The sequence below is a fragment of the Salvelinus sp. IW2-2015 genome, linkage group LG30 (genome assembly GCF_002910315.2).
Source record: "Salvelinus sp. IW2-2015 linkage group LG30, ASM291031v2, whole genome shotgun sequence".
NCBI classification, from domain to species: domain Eukaryota; kingdom Metazoa; phylum Chordata; class Actinopteri; order Salmoniformes; family Salmonidae; genus Salvelinus; species Salvelinus sp. IW2-2015.
In genome coordinates, this window is record NC_036869.1 from 4,052,460 (window position 1) to 4,079,046 (window position 26,587).

Here is a 26,587-nt window from a genome sequence, read left to right on the forward strand (position 1 = left end):
TCAGTGACATACATACAAAGAAATAGAAAACTACAAAATGCAGATCGTTTGCTGTCAATCTAGCCTCAGTTTGACGTGATTGTGTTAGCTGTGTAGTTGGCTAGCCCCCTCCCCCCCCCAGAATCACTAGAAAACAGCTTAATCAGATGCAAATACAGCTACTTTGCTGTTATTCTGGCTGCAGTGTTTGATGTGACTGTATTAGCCGAAGTTGGCAATGCTTGCAAACAAGGAATAAGAATGGAACATTTAGAACAAACACGTCCATAGATTTAGAACAAAAATACTTAACTGGGTTGCGTCTCTGGCAACTGAACTGATAGAACGAATGACCAGCTGGCTTTGCTAGCAACCCTAGATCTGTGTCGGGACTATATCTTGTGGAAGGATGAAGTAGTATGAATAAATTCATCAAAACAATGTTTTTAATGAAAATATGTCAATAATTATTTGAATATGTTGGTAACCCATGGTATGGAGGTGATAATGCCCTCGAAGCCTGTGATTGGAGGATATATTGGCATGGTTTGCCTGCCCTTGACTTCATCTCGGGCCTAACACCCGCACCAATGTATACTCTAAACACCAGCTTCTCGGGCATTATCAGTTAAATAATCACGGTTTTCAAAATGCATTTAAATAACATTACGTTTAATGGAAATTCCCAAGCCCAAAATAGTGAACATTTAAATTGCCAAAACATGGAATATTTTCTATTGTCTCTGTCAGGTCCACATTGGGTAGACATCAATAGACCAACAGTAAATTACTATGAAATAATACAATTTCAGTTGTGTATATTACTTAGTTTTTATTTTATGATTTTTAAAGTCATCTAATTTCTTCTCAGGCAGTAGCAGCCAGACACACAATGTTATCTCTGTGATCCCCATATTGTATGGTCTTCATTCATGCTATTTAGCTTGCCTGCCTAAGCATGCTGCAGCGCTGTCTGACAAAATCATTGTACTAGTTTTTCAAAGTAGATAAGGCATACTTTCACGAACTATCTCTATCCCTCTCATCATTGTGTTGTGTACATTCCTCTTTCTCATGCGATCAGTGTGTATCTAACCTAAAGTAGCCGGCGTKAAAGTATATTCATCAAGATGATTCCAAGATGGCGTAGCAGTCGGGTGTCTGTATTGTCTTGTCTTGTCCCGTCCCGTGTATATATAGATTTCTTCGTATATATTTGTAATATTTATTATCTCAATTTCCATCTACGGACTGAAAATACTCTCCTGCAACCCGCCTCACCCAATGTGGTACGGATCTGCTATTTTTTATACTTTAGAACCGGAACCCCCATCAGCAGCTAGCCAGCTAACTAGCTACTAGTAGTCAGTTAGCCACTGCTAGCGGTCATCACCGTTAACTCGGACATCAGCCAGCCTCAGCCCGGTCAATTCCTGCCAGTCTACACAGCACGATTTCAACCCAGAGCATATCGGAATACTTWAAAAAAAAWTTTTTTACCACATCTCCGGATTTCTACCGCAAGCTCTGAACCTTTACACTGGATCATCGCAGCTAGCTAGCTGCTATCCGAGTGGCTACTCTTGGCTAACGTCTCTGTCCAAGCAAGCACCAGTTAGCCTGAAGTTAGCCTCGAGCTAGGCCCATCTCCCGGCTAGCCGAAGTGATCTATCAGACAATTCCTGGGCTTCAATACCTCTTTTGCAAATTGGCCTGGACCCTTTGCTGCCGACACGGAGCTCCGCCGATCCATCACGACTGGTCTGCCGTTGCGACATCCCCCTATGGCCCATCTGCTAACCCCGGCCTGCTAACTGTCTGAATCAGTGTCTCTAGCTCGCCTAGCTACTCACTGGACCCTATGATCACTCGGCTACACATGCCTCTCCCTAATGTCAATATGTCTTGTCTATTGCTGTTTTGGTTAGTGATTTTTGTCTTATTTCACTGTAGAGCCTCCAGCTCTGCTCAATATGCCTTTAGCTCGCCCTTTTGTTCCACTTGCCCACACATGCGGTGACCTCACCTGGCTTAAATCGTGCCTCTAGAGACAAAACCTCTCTCATCGTCACTCAATGCCTAGGTTACCCCCACTGTACTCACATCCTACCATACCCATGTCTGTACATTACGCCTTGAATCTATTCTTCCGCGTCCAGAAATCTGCTCCTTTTACTCTGTTCCGAACACACTAGACGACCAGTTCTTATAGCCTTTAGCCGTACCCTTATCCTACTCCTCCTCTGTACCTCTGGTGATGTAGAGGTTAACCCAGGCCCTGCAGCCCCTAGCAGAACTCCCATTCCCCAGGCGCTCTCATTTGTTGACTTCTGTAACCGTAAAAGCCTTGGTTTCATGCATGTTAACATTAGAAGCCTCCTCCCTAAGTTTGTTTTTATTCACTGCTTTAGCACACTCCACCAACCCGGTCTGAATCCTGGCTTAGGAAGGCCACCAAAAATCCTGATGTTTCCATCCCTAACTATAACATTTTCCGACAAGATACAACTGCCAAAGGGGGCGGATTTGCAATCTACTGCAGAGATAGCCAAACAATTCGAGCTTCTACTTTTAAAAATCCACTTTTCCAGAAACATGTCTCTCACCGTTACCGCTTGTTATAGACCCCTTTCAACCCCCAGCTGTGCCCTGGACACCATATGTGAATTGATTGCCCACCATCTATCCTCAGAGTTTGTACTGTTAGGTGACCTAAACTGGGACATGCCTAACACCCCTGCTGTCCTACAATCTCAGCTAGATTCCCTCAATCTCACACGTGATCAATGAACCCACCAGGTACAACCCTAAATCTTGGTCATCCTGACCAACTTGCCCTCTAAATACACCTCTGCTGTCTTCAACCAGGATCTCAGCAATCACTGCCTCATTGCCTGCATGCGTAATGGGTCTGTGGTCAAACGACCACCCGTCATCACTGTCAAACGCTCCCTGAAACACTTCAGCGAGCAGTCCTTTCTGGGCCGGGTATCCTGGAAGGATAGTGACCTCATCCTGTCAGTAGAGGATGCCTGGTTGCTCTTTTAAAGTGCCTTCTTCACCATCTTAACTTCTTATGGTGGGACGGTAGCGTCCCACCTGGCCAACATCCGGTGAAATTGCAGAGCGCGAAATTCAAACTACAGAATTATAAATATTTAACTTTAATAAAATCACAAGTGTAATACATCAAAATAAAGCTTAACTTCTTGTTAATCCAGCCGCTGTGTCAGAGTTCAAAAAGGCTTTACGGCGAAAGCACACAATGCGATTATCTGAGGACAACGCCCCTCATACAAAAGCATGAAAACATATTTCAACCGATATAATAAAGTGAACTAATAAGTGCCTTTGATCTTCTTCTGTTGGCACTCCAAAAGGTCCCAGTTACATCACAAATGGTCCTTTTGTTCAATAATGTCCTTCTTTATATCCATAAAAACTCAGTTTAGCTGGCGCGCTTCAGTCTATAATCCACCCAGTTTCCCTCCATCAAAATGCATACAGAATTAATCCCAAACGTTACTAATAAACTTTTCCAAACAAGTCAAACAACGTTTATAATCAAACCTTAGGTACCCTAATATGTAAATAAATGATACAATTTAAGACGGAGAATCGTTATTATCTTTACCGGAGAAAAATACCAAAGAACGCGCTCTCTTCCACACGCTTGGAAACACTACAGCCAAAATGGGAGCCACCTAGAAAAACTACAATTTCTGGCTCATTCTTCCAAAAACCAGCCTGAAACTCTTTCTAAAGACTGTTGGCATCTAGTGGGAGCCCTAGGAACAGCATTCTGGGAGGATTTCGCCTTATAATAAAAGTGACAGCCATTGAAAACATTGGTAGGCTGAATTTCTTTTGGGAGGGGGGGGGTGGTTTGTCCTCAGGGTTTCGCCTGCCATATCAGTTTTGTTATACTCACAGACATAATTTTAACAGTTTTAGAAACGTTAGAGTGTTTTCTATCCAAATCCACCAATTATATGCATATCCTAGCCCCTGGGCCTGAGTAACAGGCAGTTTACTTTGGGCACGCTTTTCATCCGGATGTGAAAATACTGCCTTCTACCCAAGAGAGGTTAAATAAACATGGCCCATTCAAAAAAAAWAATAAWAAWAATAATTTAGAACTAAGAATAGATATAGCCCTTGACTGCCCTTGACCAGCACAAAAACATTCTGTGGCGTTCTGCATTAGCATCGAATAGCCCCAGCGATATGCAACTTTTCAGAAAAGTCAGGAACCAATATACTCAGTCAGTTAGGAAAGCTAAGGCTAGCTTTTTCAAAGAGAAATTTGCTTCCTGTAGCACTAATTCCAAAACGTTTTGGGACACTGTAAAGTCCATGGGGAATAAGAGCCCCCCCTTCCCAGTGCATGCTCTTCAACCGATTGCTGCCCGCACCCTCCCGCCCGACTAGCATCACTACTCTGGACGGTTCTTACCTAGAATATGTGGACAACTACAAATACCTAGGTGTCTGGGTAAATTCTCCTTCCAGACTCACATCTCCAATCCAAAATTAAATCTAGAATCTGCTTCCTATTTTGCAACAAAGCCTCCTTCACTCATGCTGCCAAACATACCATCGTAAAACGGACTATCCTACCGATCCTTGACTTCGGCGATATAATTTACAAAATAGCCTCCAACACTCTACTCAGAAAACTGGATGTAGTCTATTACTGTTCCATCTGTTTTGTCACCAAAGCCCCATATACTACCCACCACTGCAACCTGTATGCTCTCGTTGACTAGCCCTCACTACATATTCGTCACCAAACTCACTGGCTCCAGGTCATCTATAAGTCTTTGCTAGGTAAATCCCCGACTTATCTCAGCTCACTAGTCACCATAGCAACACCCACCCGTAGCACGTGCTCCAGCAGGTATATGTCATTGGTCATCCCCAAAGCCAACACTTCCTTTTGCCGCCTTTCTTTACAGTTTCTGCTGCCAGTGACTGGAACGAATTGCAAAAATCACTGAAGCTGGACTCTTATATCTCCCCCTCTAACTTTAAGCATCAGCTGTCAGAGCAGTGTACCGATCACTGTACCTGTACATAGCCCATCTGTAAATAGCACACCCAACTACCTCATCCCCATATTGTTTTAATTTACTTTTCTGCTGTTTTGCACACCAGTATTTCTACTTGCTCATCTATCACTCCAGTGTTAATGCTAAATTGTAATTATTTCACCTCTATGGCCTATTTATTGCCGACCTCCCTACTCTTCTACATTTGCACACACTGTACATATATTTTTCTATTATGTTATTGACTGTATGTTTGTTTATGTGTAACTCTGTTGTTTTTGTCGCACTGCTTTGCTTTATCTTGGCCAGGTCGCAGTTGTAAATGAGAACTTGTTCTCAACTGGCCTACCTGGTGAAATAAAAACATCTCTGTCCGAGCCGGAAAGAACCGGCGCAATGGAGTATGGTCATTGTAGTTAATTACTCATTTTATTKTTTTCCCTCCCTCCCTCAGTGTTATTGATCGTTTTAGTTGAGAGTTCTGAAGTTTTGGGACCTGGTAGAGTTGGTTGGCCTGTCTATGGCAGGCTGAGCGCCACCTCATGCCAGCTACGCGCCCTGGCGAACGTGCATCCTGGTTGGCATAATCAGAGGTGTGGATGAAGGCAAGCTTAGAATGCTATTCTAATTGGACCTGCTGTCCCATTGGCATGTGTTTGCCAATGGTTTTCCTTCCACTCCTGAGGCCGGTTCCAAACCAAATGCCATACAACACGGATGCATGGCAGTTCTGCATTCTTCAAACGTATTGTTCTCATTGAAAACAATTGGCGTAGCAGATTTATTTGGTGCATAATTTTGTCTGGTTTTCAAGCACTCTAAATACTTACTGGGAGCTGAACCAAGTACCATACAAGTCATGATTCAGTTATGATCGGCCCATTGGTCCTATCTAATTTCATGGTGTCATCACCCGTCCTCATGTTGTCTTTCCCCATAGGCCTGTGAGAAGTGATTTCCTTACACTTTAAGAGAAAGAGGTGGCTAAGCATGCTCAATTCTCAAATGATAGATGACTTGATAATAGTGATGACAGGACTGTACAGTGATCAGGCTGGTTGACTTATCACAGTGTAGTGTTACTCAATGGCCAGCCAGTTAGACCCACGGTGTGGCCCCAGTGTTGAGGAGGGAGGGGGTCACACACACACACTGGGAGTGAAGGGGGTCAGAGAGGGCTTTTTTTAAGAGTGGGTCCTGCTGAAAAGGAGAGGTGTCATGTTGCACTCCGCCCGCTGTAAGATCWATGAGAACGCTGAGGTGTCTGTTTGATGTTGTCATCTCGTTAAGACACTGGATTGGGTGTGCTGGCTGGGACACACTAGCTGAAACATTGTAAAGAAAGAACCTACCTGAGAGGGGCAAAGTTTTAATAAATATTAGACCACCAACACCCTCCATTTAAACCTCCATCTGTACTGGATAACACCCTCAGCCGAACCTGTTGATCTGGGATGAATACGGTTGAACATGGTTACTTGGACAGGAGGGGGACCTGATCCTATATCAGCACTCCTACTGTGAGAGGCTTTATAAATACAGGCCCTGATCCTATATCAGCACTCCTACTGTGAGAGGCTTTATAAATACAGGCCCTGGTCCTCTCCTCCCTTCCCTCCCTTCCCACTCTGTCCCTCCACCAAAGCACCATTTTGTGCCTTGAGGTCCATTCAAAGCAGGCCTCTCTATCCAATCTAATGACATTTTCCATGGAAGTCTCCTCACCCTGACAGAACCCAGCCTGGCTGACTGACACTTAATAAAGCCCAGTGTTTGGCTGGCCGATTGAAAGCAGGTGGTGCACTGCAGTCTCTACTCTCTCTGTATGGAGTCAAGTCTTGTGTGTCCCTATCTGTGCTGTCCCGGTCGAGACACACGCACACATACGCGTGCACATACAGACGAGACACACACACACACACACACACACACATACTGTCCAGTTATGAGTGTGTTGGACTAGACAGTCGCAGCCCTCTCGGGCCCACAGCATTGACCAGTCCAGCAGTCACTCCCTGCAGTCACAGCCTGACACTCAGTCCTGACATCCCAGCTTAACAGCAGCCAGCCAGGCGACAACAAGCAGCCTTTTGTAAGTGCTGAAAAAACATTGGGTAAAGCCAGCTAATACACTCCGGGTCAATATAAGAATAGCCCTACTGTACGTTCTCCTTCCCATTCAGGATGAATGGGCTATGATGAATGGACAGAGTGGTCTTGGCATCATGACTGTGTGATGGTAGAGTATGAGTAAGCAGTCTTTGTTCTTCTGTTTTTGGRCGTGCAGCATTTCTGGTGAAAGTAAATGTCAGGGCATTCATACTTCTTGCGCTTCGCGAGCAGCGCAGAGTTCTTGAGCAGAGCTGTTGTCAAGGAAGTGACTTTGTGTTTATACAGGACCTCCCACCCCATCCTACCGTCAACCAATCATGTCAATGCGGAGCTATGCAGAGCCCTCCGCGTTGTTACAAAATTTGAGAGGCGCACGGCAATGTGGTACGGAGGTCAATACGGCCTCCACAATCCTCCAGAGGCTCCGCAATTGCGTCACACCCTCCATACGGAGTCTCCGACCACTTTTTCGGCTCAACCATAAATTGTCTTTAACTCCCGCTGGCTCTTGTCAACTCTGGGATTCGACGCTATTGTTCTTAGTCTATTTGAAATGTATTATTTCGGGCTGAATCCTATTGGGTTGTCATATGGGCCTGCTAGTTTCTGTTATACAATTCTTGTGTGTATTGGAGTCATCCTTACCGTAGTAAAAAAATAAACGGTTGCGTTCGAAAGTTCAGATGAAGAAAACAGGAGTCAACATTCTGCCGACACATCGGAACAATAATCCATAAATCACTATTCTAACCCATCTCGTTGAATCTCATTTGCTTCGCTCGCTTCCTCCCTCGGCGCATTGGAAGGAGGTGAGAGCCCACTCTCCGGTGAAACTCGATCCTGTGGACCGAAACTATCGCTTGCCCAGAAGTCGTCTGTGTGATTCTGGAGCTCGTGAAATGGAACATTTGTCTGTCGTTGGCCCTGTTCCGCTCTCTCTCCTCCAGTTCTCCAGGCCCCAGTGAAGCAGAAAGGCAGTGGTGTGAGAGGCAGGCCAGGGGGGCTGGGGCTGGCCATCAGGCCAGGTGGGTGTCATCACCCAGGCTGAGCAACACAAGGCTGTCCTGGTGGCTGGCTGTCCTTCTCTTCTGAGTGCTTCTCCTCTGTTTAGTAGTTACTGTAGCTTTAAGTGAAGGCCTGGGTCTAGTACAGTGTAGCTTTAAGTGAAGTGCCTGGTCTAGTACAGTAGCTTTAAGTGAAGTGCCTGGGTCTAGTACAGTGTAGCTTGTTGTGAAGTGCCTGGGTCTAGTACACTGTAGCTTTAATGAAGTGCCTGGGTCTAGTACACTGTAGCTTTAAGTGAAGTGCCTGGTCTAAGTACACTGTAGCTGTAAGTGAAGTGCCTGGGTCTAGTACAGTGTAGCTTGTTGTGAAGAGCCTGGTCTAGTACAGGTTAGCTTTGTGAAGAGCCTGGGTCTAGTACAGTGTAGCTTGTTTGTGAAGGCCTGGTCTAGTACAGTGTAGCTTGTTGTGAAGGGCCTGGTCTAGTACAGTGTAGCTTTTGGAAGCCTGGTCTAGTACATGTAGCTGTTGTGAAGGGCCTGGGTCTAGTACAGTGTAGCTTGTTGTGAAGGGCCTGGGTCTAGTACAGTGTAGCTTGTGGAAGCCTGGTCTAGTACAGTGTAGCTTGTTGTGAAGGCCTGGTCTAGTACAGTGTAGCTTGTTGTGAAGGGCCTGGTCTAGTACAGTGTAGCTTGTTGTGAAGGGCCTGGGTCTAGTACAGTGTAGCTTGTTGTGAAGGCCTGGGTCTAGTACAGTGTAGCTTGTTGTGAAGAGCCTGGGTCTAGTACAGTGAGCTTTTGTGAAGACCTGGTCTAGACAGTGTAGCTTGTTTGAAGGGGGTCTAGTACAGTGTAGCTTGTTGTGAAGGGCCTGGGTCTAGTACAGTGTAGCTTGTTGTGAAGAGCCGGTCTAGTACAGTGTAGCTTGTTGTGAAGAGCCTGGTCTAGTACAGTTAGCTTGTGTGAAGAGCCTGGGTCTAGTACAAGTGTAGCTTGTGTGTGATGTACTGCAAGTCCAAGTTCAGGTGCTTTGTCTTGCCATGAATAGGCCGAATTAATGTGCAGACCAGGCACATCAATGCGAAGAATGCAGTTTATAGGTTATGCCTAGAGATGGAACGGCCTGGTTACGGGTAGGTTGGGATAGTAAGTTAGGTTAAAGGTTACGTCAAGGGCTAAGGTTAGGCGTAGGTTAGCAAACCACTGTACGGAACCATTGACAATCTGCCGGCATATCACTGCCTACATGTTTTGTTCTTGAGTAGCATGTAGTTGTCTCCATAGGCTGATAGTCCACTAGAGATTTGATCTCAGCAAACAACCAGCGAGGGTGACCTTTATAGAGGTCCCCCATTAACAACCAGCCTGTTAGATAATGTGTTCCAGACAAGGAAATGTCACATTAGTTTTTCTCCTGTTTCTGTTTCTTCCGGCTCCCTTGTTATCTGCAGTAATACTTGCATAGAACTTCAACACTGTGGGCCAACAAATCCACTAACTTGCAAAGAGGAGATACTGCTAGCACAAATGAAGTGTCCGTGCTTATTCACAGTCTGGAATAGGCTGATGTTGCATGACCCTTATCATACAACAGACACCACCTCCTCCACCTCACTCAGAGTAGTTCTATAGAGCAGGGCCAATGCCCATTCAGTGTGTGTGTAATGAGTGGGGGCTTTGAGATGGGCACTGTGTGTGTGGAAGGGGGCTACCCAGCTGGCTGTGGCTGTGAGAAAAAGCGTGACACGGCTGCCCACTCCCTCCTAATTGGATCTGGTAGGGGTGTTTTTATTGAAATCACTCACAGGTGCAGGCCCCACTTTAAAGTGGCTCACTACTTCTGAGAGCTTTCAGCTGTCGTGTGTGTGTGTGTGTGTGTGTGTGTGTGTGTGTTTGTGTGGTGTGTGTGTGTGTGTTTGTGTGTGTGTGTGTTGTGTGGTGTGTGTGTGTGTGCGTGAGCGACGAACACACCCACCCACCCACCCACCCATGTGAGTCGGTGTGGTACGCACCCACCCATGTGAGTCGGGTTGTGTATTATTTCTCAGACAAAGACATTTATTTTTTTCAGACTGTACCCATTTGGTTTAATAAGTCCTATCGTCTAAGAACAGTTTGTAGTCCTACCGCCAGTTGTGAATGAGAACGGGATGTAGAATGAGCTGAGGTATTTTTACCAGGCCAGGCCTGCACCTGTAACCCACCTTACCCCCCCCCCCCCCCCCCCCCCCCCCCCCCCCCCCCCCCCCCCCCCCCCCCCCCCCCCCCAAGCCCATCCAGCCAAAGGTATTCATAAAGGGAGGAAAATGGGACAAGTATGATGAGGGTGAGAGTGTTTCCAGGCCAGAAAAACTGTACTCTACTCCCATAGCATTATAATCCGCTATTTATTCCACTCGCCCAGAGTTTAAAAAAAKKCAACAACAATTAAAATGATATGAAGGACTGTAACAGCCCTGAGCAAGCAATCTAATGGGAAGACAAACACCTTGTCCTCAAGTGTTGTTAAACAAGGTTATTGAACATGTCCTTCTCTTCCTCCCTCTTTTCTGTCCTAGGACATTCGTAACACGGTGGGCAACGTTCCCATGGAGTGGTACCAGGACTACCCTCACATCGGGTATAACCTGGACGGGAAGAAGATCTTTAAGCCCATCAGAAGCAAAGACGAGCTGGATGAGTTCCTGGACAAGATGGAGAACCCAGACTACTGGTGAGATGACAAGGAGCAGATTAGCTCTCTCTCCAACACCCTCTCTCTAACGCACGCTCGCTCTTCTTTCTCTGTGCTTTTGTTCTGGGAGAAGAGTATCTGTGAACCTGTTTTCACATCTGGTCTCTCCCTCCATCTCCCCCTCCACCAGGCGTACGGTTCATGACAAGACGACAGCCTCAGACATTCGTCTGACAGACGAGCAGGTGGACCTGGTACACCGCCTCCAGAAGGGTCAATTTGGCGACGTCAACTTCAACGAGTACGAGGTAAAGACTGCCCTCTCACTGCCTGTATCAGGGTCCTATTCATTTGGGCCAAACGTAGCAACACGTTTTTTTACAGAAAAGTAAACAAGTGTTTCTTATTGGACCAATTCTGCTACTCCCTCTCTGTTTCAGTCCATATTTATTTTTATTTTTTTGGTGCCTAGTGAATACGACCCAGTTTTCACTGTGTTGACGGCTGGCTGCTCTGTTTTGTTAAATGACTGAGCAGATAATGGCTAAAGCATAGCAGCCATTAGAGCAAACTAGACCTCAGTTCATTAGCCCATCCACTTATGTTCTCCACATAACCCAAACCTCGTCTGCACTCCACTCCTCGTCACTTAGAACAAGTCAGCCGAAAGCAAACCTGGGTTCAAATACAATCAGAAATCATTTCAGATACTTTAGCTGTGATTTTATTGAGTTGCGTGTTGCAATGGAACCAATAGAAATGTCCAACAATTGCAAACCCCGCCCAACTGGCACTGCAGGCAGACGGGAGCAAACGCTCAAAGTATTTGCCAGATTTCATATAGTAGTTGAACCCACGTCTGGAGAGGAGTGAGTTCTCCTGTGCTGCAGTTAACAGGGTTTGCGGGAGACGTTTTAAATGAATAGTGTTGAATTAAGAAGCCACTGCTGTAGTGTCTAGAATCTAGATGGTGTCATGGCTATCATGGAATCTCGTTAATGCCGGAGTTATTACAGAATCATATTAACTAATTTGTCAGGGGCAAAAACAAGTGTTTTTAAACTTTTAACACGAGGACTGTAAAATAAGAATATAGCAGGCTAACTCTGTAATGTCGTCATCAGCTACCTGTCTTGGACTTTGGTGGTCCAATGATTCCAGTCCACAGTAATTGGGCTGTCTATTAAACTATGGGTTCCCAGACGTTTGTTTCACAAGGGTCTGTCTTCAATCCTAGCAGACCTTGTTTACTTCAGACTTCAGGCTGTGTTCCAAATGTATTTAGCTTATTCTGATATTTTTTTATTTATTATTGTGTGTCTTGTTTTGTATTGCTAGATATTACTGCACTGTTGGCGCTAAATAACATAAGTGTTTCGCTGCACCTGCGATAACATCTGCAAACTGTGTACGCGACCAATAAACYATCTCTTTTTCTCTCTCATAAACGCTGTGTTTATCTTTTAGTCGTCAGTGGACTTCTTCACGAACGAGGTCATGATTCATCCGGTGACTAACAGGCCCCAGGACAAACGGAGCTTCATCCCCTCACTCATAGAGAAGGAGAAGGTAGGTGTCTTTTTTTCTTACACACTGTCTCTGTCTACCTCTTTCAAACTCTCTTTCTTACTCTCTCTGTCTACCTCTCTCAAACGCTTTTTCTCTCTCAAACTCTCTATTTTTCTCCCGCTCTCTCTCTCTCCCCATTCTAAATACCTCTCTGTTCCTCTCTGCTCACTCAACAGCTTCATGTTTTATGCTGTTAATATATATTTACAATAAATATATAGCAGGCGTTACCACCAGTTTGAATCCTAACTGCTCACACATGTGTGGCGTTAGAATGTAATGATCCCCGCATAGTTTTTCAAGTGGAAGCGGAGGTGAAATTGTGTTATAATGGGGGTTCTGAAATTGGAGGCTTCGAGACGTTAGAGACCCCCCCAAACCCTCAACAATAAAAAGATAGAAACCGTAGCTTTATTAGCCCAGCAATACTTTTTATTAATGTCGGTTTGGTTCTATTCCACTCATTAATCAAGTTAGTCTTTTAGATTTTACGAAGCAGAGCAAATTCTCCCCCATTTTAATACTGTTTGATTGAATCTTTGTACGTTCGTTTTAGACATGTGTTTACGCAAACACACACACACACACTTAAGTTTCACCACTACTGTTGGCCTGTCTCTCTCTCTCCCAGGTTTCGAAGCTGGTCCATGCCATAAAGATGGGTTGGATCAAGCCCCGTAAGCCCAAAGAGCGCACCCCTCAGTACTACGACCTGTGGGCCAAGGAGGACCCCAACGCCATCCTGGGGCGCCACAAGATGCACGTCCCCGCCCCCAAGATGAGGCTGCCCGGACACGAGGAGTCCTACAACCCTCCGCCTGAGTACCTTCTCACAGAGGAAGAGGTAAATACTTAATTCATCCCAAAATTCTTAATGTGAATAACATGATGTTCATAGTCTTTGTAATAGTATAAGTCATGATCAATAAAAAGTCACAATACGGTGCAGAGCGTTCGATTTAACAAATATCTGCCGTTTTCAAGAGATTGTTAAATAGATGTTAGAACTATTTGGTTTTAATATCATCACAGTCAGAACTACACAGTTCAGATTATTCCACATGTATCTCTATCAGAGTTATACAGCAAGTAACATCAGTAAACATCAATTGATCATGTATTTTCAGATACGTTAGGGTAGCCTATCCATTTGGAATTAGCTTGCTTTATCAGAGATTAGGCTTTTGGAAAGAGCTTGACTACGGCAAGTCCTCGTCCTGGTAAAGTTGTCTGTGGACTACTGTCGTCACCACTATAGATGGCAAGCAAATCAAGCCATCTAGTTTATCCCCTGAAAGTTAGCATGTCAGCTAGCCATGATATGGTCTGTAATTAGCTAGTTAGCCAATTTGAAGTGGTCCATCAGTCAATGTATCCTATCATGTCTGTCAGCGGCAATCATGATTAAATACTGTTAAAAACAATGTTGAAATGGGATAATGTTAGCTAATTTCGCTAGGTATGCCTACGTTGGTGGGAGATAAAAGTACATTAGGTGTACTTATCACTATGTTTAGCCAACTGTACAAAGTTTCTACCGGTAGCTTGTAAAGTAAACATTATCAGCTAACAGTACATCAGGAAATGTACCCTTCTGCTGCTTGACAGGCAGAGCCCACAAAGRATGGGAAATGAACCTAAACCACCCGGGTATATTCAGGTATAGGTCACTTTTATTAGATATCACTCAAATATCCAATATTGGTGGCCAATATTGAGATGTATCGTGAGGCTACCCTGACGTATCTGAAATMACATGATCAATTGATTTTAACTGATCATGAAAAGAACTTGCTGTATAACTCTGATATACACTACCTTTCAAAAGTTTGGGGTCACTTAGAAATGTCCTTGTTTTTTTAAAGAAAAGCAAAAAAAAATGTCCATTAAAATAATTAGTGTCTAGTTTGAGAAACAGACGCCTCACAAGTCCGCAACTTCATGAAATAGTACCCGCAAAACACCAGTCTCAACGTGAACAGTGAATAGGCGACTCCAGAACGCTGGCCTTCTAGGCAGAGTTGCAAAGAAAAGCCATATCTCAGACAGGCCAATAAAAATAAAAGATTAAGATGGGCAAAAGAACACAGACACTGGACAGAGGAACTCTGCCTAGAAGGCCAGCATCCAGGAGTCGCCTCTTCACTGTTGACGTTGAGACTGGTGTTTTGCGGGTACTATTTAATGAAGTTGCCAGTTGAGGACTTGTGAGGCGTCCGTTTCTCAAACTAGACACTCTAATGTACATGTCCTCTTGCTCAATTGTGCACCGGGGCCTCCCYCTCCTCTTTCTATTCTGGCTAGAGCCAGTTTGCGCTGTTCTGTGAAGGGAGTAGTACACAGCGTTGTACGAGATCTTCAGTTTCTTGGCAATTTCTCGCATGGAATGTCCTTCATTTCTCAGAACAAGAAAAGATTGATGAGTTTCAGAAGAAAGTTATTTGTTTCTGGCCATTTTGAGCCTGTAATCAAACCCACAGATGCTGATGCGCCAGATACTCAACTAGTCTAAAGAAGGCCAGTTTTATTGCTTCTTTAATTAGGACAACAGTTTTCAGCTGTACTAACATAATTGCAAAAGAGTTTTCTAATGATCAATTAGCCTTTTAAAATGATAAACTTGGATTAGCTAACACAACGTGCCATTGGAACACAGGAGTGATGGTTGCTGATAATGGGCCTCTGTACTGCTATGTAGATATTCCATGAAAAATCTGCCGTTTCCAGCTACAAAAGTAATTTACAACATTAACAAAGTCTACACTGTGTTTCTGATCAATTTTATGTTATTTTAATGGACAGAATTTGCTTTTCTTTCAAAAACAAGGACATTTCTAAGTGACCCTAAACTTTTGAACGTTAGTGTACATCATACAGTTAGTTGCCTGCAGACATAAGTCCCACTCTTGAAATACCTTAACTTTGTCTATAGTAAAATGGCCTGCACTATATACTGTAGGCAAAGTACCTCAACTCTGTAGCATAGATCAACTGTAACATTTTGTTAATCCCTCATTAGCTACAGTAGGAAGACCAATCATTCATAACTTATCAGCCAGTCATTAGTATACAGACCAATCATTAACCAGTACACAGACCAGTCATCAGTATACAGACCAATCATTAACCAGTACACAGACCAGTCATTAGTATACAGACNCAGACCAATCATTAACCAGTACACAGACCAGTCATCAGTATACAGACCAATCATTAACCAGTACACAGACCAGTCATTAGTATACAGACCAATCACTAACCAGTACACAGACCAGTCATTAGTATACAGACCAATCACTAACCAGTACACAGACCAGTCATCAGTATACAGACCAATCACTAACCAGTACACAGACCAGTCATCAGTATACAGTTAGACTAACCATTGGTTCTTCCTCCCCCTGTCAGAGACTGGCGTGGGAGCAGCAGGATGCAGAAGACAGGAAGCTCCCGTTCCTCCCCCAGAAACACTCCTGTCTGAGGGCCGTGCCCGCTTTCTCCCGTTTCATCCACGAGCGCTTCGAACGCTGCCTTGACCTTTACCTGTGTCCCCGCCAGCGCAAGATGAGGGTGAGACTAGAGACCCCGCCTGAATGTCTAGCTAAATAGTTCATAGTTAACCAGTTGCCGGAATCATTTTTATAATAGAAGGACTTTGTTGGTGTGCATTCTGCAAATATTATAAGTGAAGCTATGTGGCTCATTTAGAAGGACCTCTATATTGTCAGATCAATTAGGTGATTCTCCACTCGTGACTCAACTCTATTCATCTCACTTGGTCTCCACAGGTGAATGTGAATCCAGAAGATCTGATCCCCAAGCTGCCCAAACCCAAGGACCTGCAGCCCTTCCCCACCACCATGTCCCTGGTAGGTCAACCACTGAATGTGAATTTCTGTGTGTGATATTTGATTGGAAATGTACCTCATGGGCTGATGGGCCTAAAAATGTATGTTAAGTGGGCATCAATCATGACCTTAATGATGTGTCCTCTCAATAGGTGTACCGTGGCCACACCAGTCTGGTGCGCTCCATCAGTGCGTCTCCCACCGGCCAGTGGCTGGTCTCAGGTATGTGTTAGCTCACTATTCATCAATGTAGTAACGTCTCTGACTCTGTTTGGCTAGCTCTTCAGTTGGCAATTTTCTCAGTCAGGAGCTAACTGTCTCCCTGGCACTCCTTTTCTTCATTTTGCCTGTCTGAGTCAGTAGCGAACTGTCTTGCTCTTTCTGAGTCAGTAGCTAACTGACTGCTTACATCATCCCCCAAAACTTGAGCAATGATGTCATTGTTCTCCAGGCAGTGCTGAGATGTGTAGCGTAAGACAGGTGACCCATACTGGGGCTGTCTGGATCAGAGAGGGAGAGAGAGGCTGGAAAGAATCCAGGGTTTACAGACCAGGAGATGAGCACAGATGCATTTAGGCTCTGCAGCTAGGCGGCCATAATTACTGGAACACGTCTAGGATGATAAATCAATCACAGATCTCCTAGTGTGTCTCCTTTCCCTTCATCCATCCAAGACGCAAATTGTCTTTGTGTCTTTTATAGCTTCTGGCTGCCTGTCTTTTCTCCACAGCCACAGTCAGGCAGAGAACAATAGGCTACGACTTTACTTAGGCTGTTAATGTTGGTGCTATGTAGAAAATCATCCCTCGTGGTTTGGATTTCTGTGATGAAGGGTAGCAGGCAAAACAGAAGCAATGTAATTACGCACATCGCATTGACTAAAGATTCTTACCAGGAAAAGGATGTGTACCATTGAAAGCGGTAACTTGATATACATAGAAGTGAATTGAATAAGATGGAGGTGAGGTTAAGGAAGGAGCGTCTGTGGATTGCTCACTCAGTGTTGTGTAGTTTCCATCAGTTTAATATGGTCTGGGCCTGGGGCACACTGTCAGATATGAAGTAAAGGCCTTGCTCATATAAAACTACGGTGGCTGTGTCTTTCCACAGGCATGCAGTATTACTGTATGTCTGGAAAGTCTTTGTTCCGTACCAGGACTAAGGCCTATCGTAGTCTGAATAGGTTTGATTATTGCTAGTATTCTAGATACTGTACAGTATGAAAAGAGCACGGCGGATTTATCATTTGTGCGCCAAAAAATGTATAACGTAAAATGGTCACATCAATTTTTATAACTTTTAATAACAATCTAACTTTTTTAAATAGTCTTTGCTCCCTGGCCTTACTCTACGACGACAGGCATGTGACTCCTATTCCCCAAGCCATGGAGACATACTGTCCTGTTATTCATACGGTATGATGTGTAGTTTCATTTAAACACTGAAAGGCGGGTCAATAGCCTACCGATTGAACTCCAAAAGGATGTCAGTTACACCTGATTTGATTCATTTTCCGTTCACAGCTGTAACAGGCCCTTGGAGAGGGAGGGAGGTGACGTGGGCTAGTCAYAGGAGATAGAGGTGAAGGAGGGAATGAGTGAGCAAGGCTGCGAGGCAGCAATTTAGTGTCAATATCTGTTAAGTCGTCCATAACAAAGGATTTAATAAAGGCCCATATGCAAAACCACTACAGTCAGTGCCACTCTTTTATCTTGCAGTAAAATATATTCAACCAGTCGTAAAGCCCTCTTTCCCACAGTAATAATGGCAGTTGACAACCTCCTAGGACTTGCAGCCGCCGCCCCCTACCACCCTCACCTCCCACCACTTTGCTTTCTTATTGTGTTAGGGTTCACAGATAATTCATTCTATATCAGTGTGTGGTGACTTTTAATAATGACTTTGACCCGCCCTGTCTCTAGATAGGGGACTGTCTGTCTGGGCACGTCCAAACCTGTAAAACATGATGATGACCGACCCTACTCAGAGCATTCTCTCAGGACTGGAATTAGTTTCATAGCCTTGATAATGCTGCTTATTTTTCATTTTGTTGCATAGCGACAGTTATAGACTACATCCCAAATGGCATTCATAGGGCTCTGGTCAAAAGTAGTGCACTACGTAGGGAATAGGGTGCCATTTGGGACACAAGCAGTACATTGTACTGAGCATCCTGGGTTGCACTGGGGCTTGACTGTGTACGGTATATTCACACCCACACTCCCAGCAGTAAACAAACGTGGGTTCTGGTGTTCCTGGCTCAACATTCCCTACTAATGATGTGGCCACAATAGGTTGCGTGTTGCAGTGGCAGCTCCTCCAGCTCTAGCCTCCCTGACAGGCAGCGTTCCCTCTGAAATCTGACTAGGGCTGAACCCTCAACCTTCAACCCTTCCCTAGTGGGAAGGACTGGGAAGGACAGAATTCCTCCCTCCACACGCCGGCCAGGATTGGAATGTCACCAGCTTTTTATGGAAGTACAGAACAGGGATGTCTCTTAGATGTCTCTCGTTCTCCCTCGCTCTCGTTTTCTCTCTCGTTCTCGCTCTCTTGTTCGTTTTCTCTCGTTCTCGTTCTCGCTCTCGCTTCGTTCTCGCTCTCGTGTTCTCGCCTCTCGGTTCTCTCGTTCTCTCTCTCTCGTTCTCTCTCTCTCGTTCTCTCTCTCTCGTTCTCGTCTCTCTCGTTCTCTCTCTCGTTCTCTCTCTCTCGTTCTCTTCTCTCGTTCTCTCTCCTCGTTCTCTCTCTCTCGTTCTCTCTCTCTCGTTCCTTCTCTCTCGCTCTCTCTCTCGTTCTCTCTCTCTCGTCGTCTCGTCTCTCTCGCCTCTCGCGCCTCTTCTCTCTCGTCGCGCTCTCTCTCTCGCGCTCTCTCTCTCTCGCGCTCTCTCTCTCGCGCTCTTCGTTCTCCCTTCTCTGCTCTCTCTCGTCTCGTGCTCTCTCTCGTTCTCCCTCTCTCTCGTTTCTCCGTGCTCCCTCTCTCGTTCTCCTCTCTCTCTCTCGTTCTCGTGTCTCTCTCTCGTTCTCCCTCTCTCTCGTGTCTTAGTCTTCTCGTTTCTCCTCCTCTCTTCTCTCGTTCTCCCTCTCTCCGTTCTCCTCTCTCTCTCGTTCTCTCCTCTCTCTCTCGTTTTCCCTCTCTTCTACTCGTTTTCTCTCTCTCATCTTGTCTCCCTCTCTCTCTCAGTTTCCTCTCTCTCTCGTTTTCTCTCTCTCTGTTTTCTTCCTCTCTCTCTTCGTTTCATCTCTCTCTCGTTTTCTCTCTCGCTCTTCTCGTTTTCTTCTCTCTCTCTCGTCTCTTAATCTCTCTTTCCTCGGTCGTTTCTCTCTCTCTCTCCGGTTTTCTCTCTCTCTGTTTTCTCTCTCTCTTTCTTTCTCTCGTCTTCTTCTCTTTTCTCTGCTCTCTCGCTCGTTTTCTCTCTCTCTCTCGTTCGTCTCTCTCGTTTATGTCCGTTTCTCATCGTCTCGCTCTTCGTCGTCTCGCTTCTCTCTCTCGGTTCGATTCGTGTATGGTTCTCCGTGCGTGTCGGTGGGTTCTCATTCTCTCGCTCTCTGGATGCTCTCGGTAATACTCTTCGGGTGCCTCTCTCGCTGGTCTTCCTCTCATGTCGGCTGCGGTCTCTCGTTCGGCGCGCTCTCGTCTCTCTCGCTCTGCTCTGCGTCATCGTCTCTCTCGCTTCTCCTCTCTCTTCTCGGCTTCTCGCTCGCGTGGCTTTTCGGGAAGGCGTGTGGTCGCTGCGCACGCGCTCGCTCATGAAATGGGCTCGCTGGCCTGTCCGCTGTCTCTCTCGGCGCTCTCTCGTCGCGCTCTTTATTTTCTTCTCGCGCTCTCTCGTCTCTGCGCTCGGTGCTGCTCTTCGCGCCTCATCGTTATCGCGCGCTCTCGTCTTCGTTCTGGCGCTCGCGTCGGTTTCTTTCGGCTCTTCCGTCTCGTGTGTAGTTCTCGGTGCTTCTCTCGTGTCTCGTTGGAGTTCCTCTCTCTCTCTCGCGGGCTCTCGTTCTCCTTGTTGTGACTCTTGGTGTGATGTGTGTATTTGAGGGTCGATGTGGTCGGCGCTCGTCGGATATTGTCGATAGTTCTGGGCGCCGGCCCTGTTGTTTGTTAATATGAATGCGCTCGGTCTCTGTTTTTGTTGTGTTGGCGCTAGAAAGTAGTGAGAGGAATGTAATGTGTGTTACTTACCGCGCTTACCATGGTGTTCCAAACATAGGAGGATAATTTTACTACTGGGCTTTCACCAGAACTGAAAGGAGAGAGGGAATGAGATGTTTTGTACTGCCTGGCTTTTCAAACCAAAGGCCGATCCTAGAAAGGCAGAGAGGAGACATATAATGTTGCTTACTACGCTTAGGGCTTTTCAAACCAAGGGTGTCGCTAGGAAAGAGGAGAGGAGTGAATGTTCGTTAAGCGGTGAACCATGGGCTTTCCAACCAAGGAGCTCCCTAGAAGATGGATGAGGAAGTAATCGATGTGTTTAGTATAGTACTACTTGGGCTTTCGCAAGAGCCTAAAAGGTGGTCCTAGAGAAAGAGGAGAGGTAATGGTAATGGATTGTTATGCCTACGAATCGTGTGGGCCTATTTTCCAAATCTCATAGATGGTGTTGGTACCCTATGGAATAGAAGGTAGGTTAGGATATTTGGTACGATGTTGGTTATACTTTACCACTTGAGCTGGTTGTGGCTTTCTAAACCAACAGGGGAGTGCCGTAGAAAGAGGAGAGAGTGTAATGTTGGTGTTGACTACCGTGGTAGGGCTTTTCAAAGTCCAAGGAGAGTGCCCGCAGCAAGGAGGAGGAGGAATAGCTATAATTGTTCTGGCTGATGCTTGGGCTGTTGTGGTTGTCAAAACCAGGTGTCCTGAGAACAGTGAGGGAGTAGGAAATGTAAATGTTTGTGGTGTTACTGTACCGTGCGGCCCTTTTTTGTGGTGTTTCAAACTGAAGGTGTGCCTAGAAAGAGGGAGAGGAATGTAATGTGTTGTTAATACCTTGGGGCTGTTCAACAAAGGAGTCTGCTAGAACGAAGTAGGAATTGGTCAACTGGTTTGTTTACTGACCAGGTGGGATTTCAAAGCCAAGTGTGTTCCTGTATGAAAGAGGAAGAGGAATTGTAAATGTGTGTAACTGTACCTTGGGCTTTGCAGAAGCCAAGGAGTGCCGTAGGAAAGAGGATGAGGAATGTAAATGTGTGTACTTTGGACCAGGTGTGAGTCTTGTCAAACCGAGGAGGTTCTGAGAAAAGTCCCTACTCCATCAAAGTACCTCCCCCTGGAGCCTCAGTTGATTGTGCTGACCAATAGCGCTGCTCCCATCTGTTGACTTACATTGTGGTTTGCCCTCGACAACTGAGCCTTGAACTGTGCTCTGAGGTTACAAACCACACGCCCGTTTTAGTTTTATTCTCTACATTTGCTAAATGCTCTCATCCTGTCCAGTGACACAGCCTTGTATTTATGTCAGATTGACATAAAAATATTCTCCTTGTCGTATTCTCAAGTAGGCGAGTAAGCACACTCCTGGATGTGTTTCAGAGGAAACCATTGAAATGGACCTAGAAGGAAGTCCCTCAGTAGAAAAGGAACAGCATAGTTGTGACTTCTTAACAGTTTCACAGCTCTAGATCTCTCATACACTAGTGATTCCTTTCCAACGCCTGTGCTGCCTGACGGACGAGTTTCTCTCACTTTCTCTCTAAACCACCAGCAGCCCTGGATGCAGCCTCCCGGTCGGGTCGGGTCGGGCCTGTCCCTCCAGTTCTATATCTGTTTCTGCCAGAGAGCTCAGTACTTCAAATAGATTATGTTTGTCCAGGATCTGTTTTTCCCTCCGTGTTTTCCTTGCATTTATGGAGCGTTCAGGTATAGAAGTTAAAATACAACTATTTTACTATTACCTCTCACTCTTACGTTGGAGAGGTTGAGCGTCCGTGGTGGTGTTATCGAAGGTGGTTGGTTTGCGTAGCGTCTGTGAGTTCCCAGATGTCCGTATTGTGTGCCAGCAGTAAGGAGCGATTGGCTCCTGTGGTTCTGATTAGGACCTGAATCTTTCTTTCTCAAACCAACCTCAACAGGAAAGGGAAGACCAACGGACGCTAAAGTTCTTTCATGCCAAAGTATTGTCCAAAAGAAAGGTTGAGAAATCTCACTGCGCCATGGCTCCTAATAAAGCTGTGATGGCAAACCAAACTGCAAAATCAGACCAATACAGGAGGTTACTAGAAATATAACCCCTCCATGTCCGTAACATAGAGATGAAACCAGTAGAGGTATAGTGGCAGAGAAAAAGCCTGTCAAATGCAAATGATCCTTTGGCAGTAGTCTGATACTGCATGCGCTCCCAGAAGGCATTAGTGAGTTAYTGTGTGCAGAGGGGCCCGATGTGTCATTGGCTGTGTCCCACGAGGCCCTATGGACTCTGGTCCAAAGTAGTTCACTATATAGGGAATAGGGTGCCATTTGGGGATGCACACATTGTGACCGGCAGTTGGAGAGGCAGAGGCAGTCTGTTTTCACTCAGCTGATGAGCAGTGGGCTGGCCAGGAAACCTGTCCCGGCCCGCCATGTCTGCTACTTATGATGTGTATTATACACACTCACACAGATAACTTTTAACGCATATGTCAACCACACACACACAAGGTATTGATAATGTATTGAAGAGGTGTATATTCTATTTTTGAAATATAAAGATATGCTACATTACCTTTAGGTTTTATCTGCACTTTCCCACTGTTACTGTATATCACAATATTATTCATCAACACAGCCTCCCCATCAACTAACCCCTAAACCCCTGTCTAGTAGTGACACGAACCAGGCCCACTCCCCCTCTACTCCCCCCCTCTACTCCCCCCCTCTGCTCCCCCCCTCTGCTCTCCCCCTCTGCTCTCCCCCTCTACTCTCCCCCTCTCTTCCCCTTACTCTCCCCCTCTACTCTCCTCCTTTACTTCCATCCTCTGCTCTCCTCCTCTATTCTCCTCCTCTACTCTCCTCTACTTTCTCCTCTACTCTCCTCCTCTACTCTCCTCCTCTTCTCTCCTTCTCTCCCTCCTCCTCTCTCCTCTTCTCTCCTCCTCTTCTCTCCTCCTCTTCTCTACTCCTCTACTTTCCTCCTCTTCTCTACTCCTCTTCTCTTCCTCTCCTCTACTCTCCTCCTACTCTACTCCTCTTCTCTTCCTCTCCTCTACTCTCCTCTACTCTCTCTACTCTACTCTCCTCCTCTACTCTCCTCCTCCTCTCCTCTCCTCCTCTCCCCCTCCTCGACTCTCCTCTCGACTCTCCTCCTCGACTCTCCTCCTCGACTCTCCTCCTCGACTCTCCTCCTCGACTCTCCTCCTCGACTCTCCTCCTCGACTCTCCTCCTCGACTCTCCTCTCGACTCTCCCCTCGACTCTCCTCCTCGACTCTCCTCCTCGACTCTCCTCCTCGACTCTCCTCCTCGACTCTCCTCCTCGACTCTCCTCCTCGACTCTCCTCCTCGACTCTCCTCCTCGACTCTCCTCCTCGACTCTCCTCCTCGACTCTCCTCCTCGACTCTCCTCCTCGACTCTCTTCTTCTCTTCCTCTCTCTACTCTCCTCCTCCTCTACTCTCCTCCTCTACTCTCCCCCCTCTACTCTCCCTCCTCTCCTCTACTCCCTCCCGACTCTCCTCCTCCGACTCTCCTCCCGACTCTCCTCCTCGACTTCTCCTCCTCGACTCTCCTCCTCGACTCTCCTCCTCGACTCTCCTCCTCGACTCTCCCTCCTCGACTCTCCTCCTCGACTCTCCTCTTCCTCTCCCCCTCCTCGACTCTCCTCTTCCTCTCCCCCTCCTCGACTCTCCTCCTCTACTCTCCTCCTCTTCTCTCCTCTTCTCTCCTCTTCTCTCCTCCTCCTCTACTCTCCTCCTCCTCTACTCTCCTCCTCTACTCCTCTTCTCTTCCTCTCCTCTACTCTCCTCTACTCTCCTCCTCCTCTACTCTCCTCCTCACTCTCCTCCTCTCCTCTCCCCCTCCTCTACTCTCCTCTCCTCTCCTCTACTCCCCTCCTCTCTCTCCTCCTCTACTCTCCTCCTCTACTCTCCTCCTCTACTCTCCTCCTCTACTCCCCTCCTCTTCTCTCCTCCTACTCTCCTCCTCTACTCTCCTCCTCTCATCTCGTCTTCTCTCCTCCTCTTTCTCCTCCTCTATTCTCCTCCTCTACTACCCTCCTCTTCTCTCCTCCTCTCCTCCTCTACTCTCCTCCTCTACTCTCCTCCTCTATTCTCCTCCTCTATTCTCCTCCTCTACTCTCCTCCTCTACTCTCCTCCTCTACTCTCCTCTACTCTACTCTCCTCTACTCCCCTCCTCTTCTCTCCTCCTCTCCTCTCCTCTCCTCTACTCCCTCCTCTACTCCCCTCCTCTTCTCTCCTCCTCTACTCTCCTCCTCTACTCTCCTCCTCTACTCTCCTCCTCTACTCTCCTCCTCTACTCTCCTCCTCTACTCCCCTCCTCTTCTCCTCCTCTTCTCTCCTCCTCTACTCTCCTCCTCTACTCTCTCCTCTCATCTCGGCTACTCTCCTCCTCTTCTCTCCTCCTCTTCTCTCCTCCTCTATTCTCCTCCTCTACACCTCCTCTTCTCTCCTCCTCTCCTCCTCTACTCTCCTCCTCTACCTCCTCCTCTACTCCCTCCTCTACTTCCCTCCTCTACTCTCCTCCTCCTCTACTCCCCTCCTCTTCTATCCTCCTCCACTCCCCTCCTCTATTCTCCTCTTCTATTCTCCTCCTACTTTCCTCCTCCACTCCCCTCCTCTATTCTCCTCTTCTATTCTCCTCCTACTTTCCTCCTCCTCTACTTCCCTCCTCTACCTCCTCTACTCTACTCTACTCTCCTCCTCTACTCTCCTCCTCTCCTCATCTACTCTCCTCCTCTTCTCTCCTCCTCTATTCTCCTCCTCCACCTCCCTCCTCTACTCTCCTCCTCCTCTACTTCTCTTCTCTCCTCGGCTCTCTTCCTCTACTTTCCTCCTCTACTCCTCTCCTCTCGTCCTCCTCTATTCTCCTCCTCTCCTCCTCTACTCTCCTCCTCCTCTACTCTCGTCTACTCTCCTCCTCTACTCTCGTCCTATCCTCCTCTACTCTCCTCCTCCTCTATTCTCCTCCTCTACTCTCCTCCTCTCGTCTACTCTCCTACTCTGTTCTACCCCTCCACCATTTAGTTTCTGCTCCCCTCTCATTGAGGTTAGTCAGCCTGCTAGCTCAGAGCTTTCCCAGTTTATTTATGAGCCACTTTAAGACTTTCACGCTGTGGTAACTCAACGACGCGCGGTGTCCGGAGACCACACCTGCTGCTGCTGGGGCTGAGCTGACCAGTTTACTGACTGGCGTAAGTGTGACTGTGATGCATGTATGAGCACACGCACACAGTCACACACTTACGCACGCTCGCATACACATTCTCTCACACAATCACACACACACATTGCTGTTAAGGGCCCCATGTTAACCCTGTAGTCTGACCTTTGACCCTCTCTCTCCCTCCAGGCTCAGACGATTTCACTGTGCGCTTCTGGGAGGTCAACACGGGGCGCTGCATGAAGACTCTGGAGGTGGGCGGAGCTGTGAAGAGCGTGGCGTGGAACCCCAACCCAGCCGTCTGCCTGGTGGCCGTGTGCTTGTAAGTCTCCTCCTCATACAGTCTCTTTCCTCCTAATGGGTGCTCTCTTAAAATCCTCCCCTCTGTTTTGAGGTGTCTGTGTCTTCATCACTGAACAGACTGTATGTGTTGACGGACAGAATGATTTTATAGTGTACCGTCTGGGGTATCCCAATAACCACTGTAACCAGTTTATAATTAAGCAAAAAGACATGAGGGGTTGTGGTGTATGGCCCATATAAGGCTTAAGGCTTCAGGCACGACGCAACGCCGCACTATAAACTGGTCTCTCAAATTCAATCTGCTTTATTGGCAGGAACAACGTTTTGTTGTTAAATCAGTACTACAACTACCATCATCATCATTATTAGTACTACCACCATCATCATTAAATCAGTACTACAACTATCATCATCATTATTACATCACTACTACAACTACCATCATCATCATTACATCACTACTACAACTACCATCATCATTACTACTACTACTACTACCACCATCATTACATCAGTACTACAACTACCATCATCATTACTACTACTACTACTACCATCATCATCATTACTACTACTACTACCATCATCATTACTACTACTAGGGATTACGCATATACCACCAAATATCAATCATATACTACTACTACTACCAACCATCATCATTACATCATACTACACTACCATCATCATTACTACTAACTACCATACCCTTAGCCACCCATACACATGGACTTACTACTACTAC

General features: G+C 46.3%; 1 protein-coding gene across 2 annotated transcripts in view; it reads left to right on the forward strand.

The window, feature by feature from the left end:
• Positions 1-25,881, forward strand: part of LOC111955169 (ribosome biogenesis protein bop1) — a 99,555-nt gene extending 73,674 nt beyond the window's left edge. For both annotated transcript variants that reach the window (XM_023975285.2, XM_023975286.2), the window contains exons 4-11: positions 10,702-10,856; positions 11,008-11,125; positions 12,285-12,386; positions 13,018-13,230; positions 15,795-15,956; positions 16,175-16,255; positions 16,387-16,456; positions 25,729-25,881. In XM_023975285.2, the coding sequence (XP_023831053.1) occupies positions 10,702-10,856; positions 11,008-11,125; positions 12,285-12,386; positions 13,018-13,230; positions 15,795-15,956; positions 16,175-16,255; positions 16,387-16,456; positions 25,729-25,865 (1,038 nt within the window). In that variant the 3' untranslated portion in view covers positions 25,866-25,881. The remainder of the gene's footprint in view (positions 1-10,701; positions 10,857-11,007; positions 11,126-12,284; positions 12,387-13,017; positions 13,231-15,794; positions 15,957-16,174; positions 16,256-16,386; positions 16,457-25,728) is intronic.
• The last annotated feature ends 706 nt before the right edge of the window (positions 25,882-26,587 follow it).